Genomic DNA, 6,524 nt, shown 5'->3' with positions numbered 1-6,524 from the left:
ACGAAGTCTGGGGTCTGTTGAGCGATATAAAGCTCGTTTGGTTGCTAAGGGACTTTCTCAACAATATGGTCTAGATTATGAAGAAACATTTGCTCCTGTTGCCAAAATGACTACCATTCGTTCTCTTATTGCAGTTGCTTCTATTCATCGATGGCATATTTCTCAAATGGATGTTAAAAATGCATTCTTAAATGGTGATCTTCAAGAGGAAGTTTACATGGTGCCTCCACCAGGTGTCTCTCATAATCATGGTGAAGTTTGTAAATTAAAGAAAGCCCTCTACGGACTTAAACAAGCTCCTAGAGCTTGGTTTGAAAAGTTCTCCATTGTGATTACATCACTTGGCTTTCATTCTAGCTCACATGATACTGCTTTGTTTCTCAAAACCACCTCACATGGTCGTATCATTCTCTCCCTATATGTTGATGATATGATCATCACTAGCGATGATGATAATGGGATTGCAGAATTGAAATTACAATTAGCTCAACAGTTTGAGATGAAAGATTTGGGTACTCTTCGATATTTTTTGGGGATTGAAGTGGCTCATTCCCCTAGAGGTTATCTTCTTTCCCAATCTAAGTATACTGGCACCATCCTTGAACAAGCTCGTCTATCTGATACTCGGACAACTGCTACTCCCCTTGAGCTTAATGCTCATTATTACTCTTCTGATGGCGTTCCTTTGTCCGATCCCACTTTGTATCGTACACTTGTTGGCAGCTTGGTCTATCTTACCATCACTAGACCAGATATTTCTTATGTTGTACATGTTGTCAGTCAGTTTGTCGCTTCTCCTACTACAGTTCATTGGGCAGCAGTTCTTCGCATTCTTCGATATCTTCGGGGTACTCAATTTCAGAGCCTTCTCTTTCCTACATCTTCCTCATTGGAATTATGTGCATACTCTGATGCTGATTGGGGTGGTGATTCCACCAATCGTAAGTCTACCACAGGATTTTGTATTTTTCTAGGAGATTCTCTCATTTCTTGGAAGAGTAAGAAGCAAGAAGTTGTCTCTCGCTCTTCTACCGAAGCTGAGTATCGTGCCATGACATCCACCACTGCAGAAATTGTTTGGTTGCGTTGGTTACTTGCTGATATGGGTGTCTCTTTCTCAAGCCCAACTCCTATGTACTGTGATAACAAAAGTGCTATACAAATTGCCCGCAACTCAGTGTTTCATGAGCGCACCAAACATATTGAGATTGATTGTCATTTCACTCGTCATCATTTTCAGCATGGCACCATCACCTTACCCTATATTTCTTCCTCCATGCAACTTGCTGACGTGTTTACGAAATCGCATTCCACTCAACGTTTTTGTTTTTTGATTAGCAAACTCTCGATGATTCTCCTCGATGCATCGTGAGTTTGAGGGGGGATGTTAAATATAGTTTTGTATTTCTATTTCTCTATCAATTAAGGGTAGTTTAGTCTTTTCCTGATTGTACATATATATATACTCTTGTAATGAGATTTTGGGAATCATTGACAAAACCCTAGCCACCTTTTTGTCTCTCTTGTTTCCTAACAACTACATATCATATGAAACTGTTTTGCAGCCGTGTTAACATACATACCACTTAATTCCTACCACGCATGAAGATATAATATATCTACTTTTGTAATGTTAACAAAAGTGATCATTTTGAAGTGATTTGAAAGGATTGAGTGATTTAACTTATAAAAAAATAGTTTAAGTATTAGGTATGTAAATACATACGTACTGGATGGTGTATATGTAAATGCCCACGGGGATTTACATCCACTGCACTGATTTTACATATGTCACACCAAAAGTTCAAATTTTACACTTTCAGCACCTAAAGGTTCAAAATGAAAACAAAAAATAGCACCCCTCCCTACCTCCGTCTTCCCACCCAACCCCAATAGCTTGCTTCGCTTGCAATCCCATCGGTTTTCTCCGGCGGTGCGATGGGGACACAGCAGGTGAGGCGGTTGTGGCTCAGGTCTAGGAACTCAAGCCGCTTCAGATGGGCAAAGTCAGCTGGAATCGGTCGAGCTCAGCTAGCCGTTCGATCTCGGGCGTGGGATGCCACCCAGGAGATGACTGCCGCTCAGATCTAGAAGCTTCAAACAATAGAGATCCCCAATGGGAGCAGTAACCAATCCTCGCAAGCGACTTCTCCATAAGATGAGCTGCTCAAGATTGCTAAGTTGGCCAATTCCCACGGAATCACGCCGGAGTTTCGTATCAGAGATTTTGAAGAGCCTAAGGTATACTACTCCGGCGACAGAGAAGTTACAGAAGATACTGTGTGAAGCGGCAGGCGAGGCATCATGTAACGTCGTTAATAAGATGTTGTTTGTGTAAAATTTGATGTTTTGGTGTCAAATTTGTAAAATCAAAAAAATCTTCGGATACTTTCACGCGCAGGCGCAATCAATCCCCACCTCTGGGCAGTAAGAGAACACAGAAAAAAACAATACTAGAAAGACTCGTCCCTTGTCTTGGGAGAATTGAGGTAAAATCATGAGACTTACTATTCTTCTCGGAGTTTTCTTGATTCTTCTCTCTAGTCAGAATCTGCAAGCTCAAGCAGCGGACAGTTTCATCAGTACAAATGGATTGCATTTTACGCTTAACGGCAGCCTGTTCTTCTCCAATGGATTTAATGCGTATTGGCTCATGATCGTGGCATCCGATCCGTCTCAGAGGGACAAGGTCTCCACTGCCTTCAAAGAAGCTTCCATCAATGGACTCACTATAGCCAGACCGGGGGCTTTCAATGACGGCGGTAGCAGCGCCTTGCAATACTCTCCCGGATCCTACAATGAACATATGTTCAAGGTTCAAATTTCTGAAGAACCGACGTCTCTTCTATTTTTCCAATGGTTTTATGCCTTTTTAAACTGGCTTACTTTGTTTTTGAATTAGGGCTTGGATTTTGTGATTTCTGAGGCAAGAAGATATGGTATCTGGCTTATTCTTAGTCTCGTGAATAACTATGATAACTTTGGAGGGAAGCCGCAATATGTTCAGTGGGCGAGGAATCAAGGAGAGAGCATTGGATCTGATGATGAGTTCTTTACTAATAATGTTGTTAAAGGTTACTACAAGAATCACGTTAAGGTTCGTAGAACTTCATACGATATTTTTCTATTTGCAGAGGAGCTCTTTATTGAGAAATTTTCCCTTTTATGTTTGGTGGGTGGGGTGATAAATGGCGTGGCCCAACCCCTGTTTAACTATTGCTTTTGAATTTCTAAGGTAGGGGAACCCCGAGGAAAAAAAGGGTACCGATTAAGTAGTCTGACGATATATTGAGAAAATTACAAAACGATAAAAAAAATTGTACACATTTTGCTAAATTTAGAGTTCAGTCCCCATTAAATTCATGAAGTTTTGTATGTTTCATTTGGAATATGATTACATAAAATGAGGTTTTTTGGATTGTAAGATTTACATACATGCCACTCAATTCTTGTGTTTACAGATCTAACATCTAAACATCAATTCTTACTTGCATTCCACCTGATTTATGCACGAAGAGATGTATTTGGGGTTTTTAAAAGTTAATATGATGTTTTTCTTTTCATGTGCCGTGAGAGATTTAGGTGGCGTGTAAAAACTATAGTTATCGGATATGTAAATAGGTGATCAGTATGGGCTGGCATGCACGTAAATGACTCTTTAAGATTTTATAGATTAAGACGGACCCATAGAAGAAAATATAAAACATCATTTATATTTTTATGATATTTCAAGTATTATATCGCAGAAAATTGTAAAAGATTTATTATCGTAATCAGGGATGGAGATTTCATAATGAATGGGCTTTTACTAAGGGTTGTCTTTGGTGCTTTTTTCGAGATATTATTTTTAAATCAATAGGACTTTGGAAAACATTAAATTGTTTGTTGTATAATTAGTCTAGGAGTCGGAAGATGAATCGAATGTGGTCATGCCGCCATTGTTTTGGATGCGGCCACGTTTGTCCGAACATACAATTGCCGCATGTAATAATTTCTCTCTAAACATGCCACCTATTTTACTGATAATTTTGAAGGAAATTGCCAGTGTTGTTTTCTCATGTTATTCAAAAATCAAATTTTATATAAGTTATACCTAAATTATTCTCCTAGGCAGCATTTTTATTTTGGAAGATCTACATACATGCCACAAATCTCTATATATTTAACATCTAACACTTAAACTTTAAAATTAGCATTTTTAACACTATATCCATGCATGATAAGATTAACTTCACTTCTAAGAAGTTGGTGATTGTGATATTTTTATGATATGAAAAATTTTAGTTTTGTAGATGTAAAAATAACATTTCAGGAGTTAGATGTGTAAATTCTGAAGACGTGTGGTATGTATGTAAATGCCCCTATTTTATGTATTATAGGACTGCTTGTTAGCCTAGCCGAGATCTGAACTTATTTCAGTAACATTTAACCTTTGTACGATTGCCTGTTACGAGACAGATTTTCAGTTTGTTTATAGTTCAACATTCGTTTTGCAGTACATTCCTTTCATAATTTTTTAGTCCATTTCTTTCCTTTACGATATTGCATCTTTTTGCCTCTTTTATTTAATGAAATTGGCTGGTGTGGCCCTCATTTCTCAGAGAGAGAGAGAGAGAGAGAGAGAGAGAGAGGAGGAGGAGGAGAAATAATCACTTTTTTTTGTTCGTGTTCTTAACATTAAAATCATTTTGGGCTTGTAATTTTCTTGCAATCTCTCATAAATTTTGATCTGCTTTAAATTTAAAACCACCATTTTGATGATGATGACTCTACAAACTTTGCCGTGCGAGAAGTCTGTGCTCACACGAAATAACACCCTAACCGGTGTTGCTTATAAGGATGACCCCACAATCTTTGCCTGGGAGCTCATGAATGAGGCCAGATGCCCTTTAGATACTTCTGGAAAAACTTTACAGGTAAAAACTATTTTTTTATTATCTCATTGGCTTTTATGCGCTTCGTTGCTAAACCTTTAATCCTAAAAATGATAACAGTCCAAGAAAAGCTTTTTTCTAAATTTGATCAAGCTTTTCTGTCATACATTTTTTATTGTTATCTCTTAACAAATGTTTCTTATTCTTGTTAACTACCATTACTTTGGCTGAAAATTGATCATTTTTCGTATTTCATGGTCTATACTCAATGCTCATTCAGCTCTTGCTCTTATAATTGCAGGCATGGATCGCTGAAATGTCTGCTCATGTGAAATCCATAGATAGTAATCACTTGCTTGAGGTTGGCTTGGAAGGATTTTATGCGTCCTCATCACCTTCAAAGTTGCCAAAAAATCTTACTGGGTTCCAAGTGGGAACTGACTTCATCTCCAATAATCAGATTTCAAGAATTGATTTCGCCACACTTCATTCATATCCAGATCAATGGTAAAATTATATCCATACTCTAAAAAAATACAATTTTGATGGTGATTAAAAGTATGTGCATGAACACGTAACAAATTGGTTGGAAACAATGTGAAGAATCTCAAAATACTGAGTTTGAGTGATCACCCTATCCAAAAGAATTTGCTGGAGATCTCTATCATTTATTTTTTTCACTTCCGAATTTTAAATGTTTGGCAAGACCTTTCATTAGAAATTTAACACTTTTGTCCGACAATACAATTTCATTGATTTTGTAATAGACCTTTGGGGCATTGTCAGGATTCCAAACTCCAGTGATCATGCTGAACTTCAATTCTCGAACAACTGGCTTGATGCCCACATAAGAGATGCCAACAACATTCTCCATAAGCCGCTTCTTATAGCTGAGTTTGGCAAATCCATGAAGGATCCTGGGTACAACAACTCCAAAAGAGATGCTCTTTTTCAAGCAGTCTACTTTAAAGTCTACCAGTCTGCAAGAAGAGGAGGAGCAGCAGCAGGTTGCCTCTTCTGGCAGCTCCTTGTTGAGGGCATGGACTCGTTAAAAGATGGCTATGAGATTCAAATGAATGAAACTCCGATGACGACAAGAATTATACATAGCCAGTGTGGTCGGCTTCAGCACCTCACAAAATTGTATGCAAAGAAAAGTAGACATTGCAAGGCTAGAGAAGCCAAAGGCCATGAGAAATGCAGCTGATACGCGTTAACAAAATTCAGCTGCGTGATTTTAGGCTGCTGTTAAAGTTGACAGTGATACCGTTTTAAGGTGGCTAATATTTTTCTTTAAGGCATTCAATTCATCTTCTAGAAAATATGATTACTTATTGCTTTTGATTATATGAACAATTGGGATGTTATGTTTTGCTAAGAAATATGTTATCAAGTACAATTGATTTGCGATTCTATAGATTTTGTTACTCTGTTTTGTTGGCTGGTATTTTTTTCAACCTTGTTGATGATAAATAACTGTCTGCTTGAACAATATCTTCCCTTCTAACTCTCCCATTTGCTGCTGGTAAGAATGATTTTTTGGTGATTATGCATGCTTGTCTAAATAATTTCCCTCTAGTTGGCCCATATAGGTTGAAACGTTGAGTTTTGACAGGAGTTTAAGACTTTAAAAAGCAGATCGAAAGACCA

The 6,524-nt window shown here is 37.8% G+C and overlaps 1 protein-coding gene across 3 annotated transcripts; it reads left to right on the top strand.

The window, feature by feature from the left end:
• Positions 1–1,762: 1,762 nt before the first annotated feature.
• Positions 1,763–6,291, top strand: LOC110027414 (mannan endo-1,4-beta-mannosidase 1-like). Of its 3 annotated transcripts, XM_020728846.1 has the most exons (6): positions 1,763–2,306; positions 2,402–2,815; positions 2,903–3,097; positions 4,794–4,916; positions 5,176–5,381; positions 5,661–6,291. In XM_020728846.1, the coding sequence occupies exons 2-6, from the start codon at positions 2,498–2,500 to the stop codon at positions 6,079–6,081; spliced, it is 1,263 nt and encodes a 420-aa protein (XP_020584505.1). In that variant the 5' UTR covers positions 1,763–2,306; positions 2,402–2,497; the 3' UTR covers positions 6,082–6,291. The 3 variants fall into 3 exon arrangements, with proteins under 3 accessions (XP_020584505.1, XP_020584504.1, XP_020584506.1); XM_020728845.1 differs by having other exon boundaries at positions 1,763–2,815; XM_020728847.1 differs by lacking the exon at positions 4,794–4,916 and having other exon boundaries at positions 1,765–2,815.
• The last annotated feature ends 233 nt before the right edge of the window (positions 6,292–6,524 follow it).

This window comes from Phalaenopsis equestris, unplaced genomic scaffold, assembly GCF_001263595.1.
Source record: "Phalaenopsis equestris unplaced genomic scaffold, ASM126359v1 Scaffold000428, whole genome shotgun sequence".
NCBI classification, from domain to species: Eukaryota; Viridiplantae; Streptophyta; class Magnoliopsida; order Asparagales; family Orchidaceae; genus Phalaenopsis; species Phalaenopsis equestris.
The sequence above is the reverse complement of the archived record's forward strand: the minus strand, read 5'-3'. Positions and strand labels throughout refer to the sequence as shown.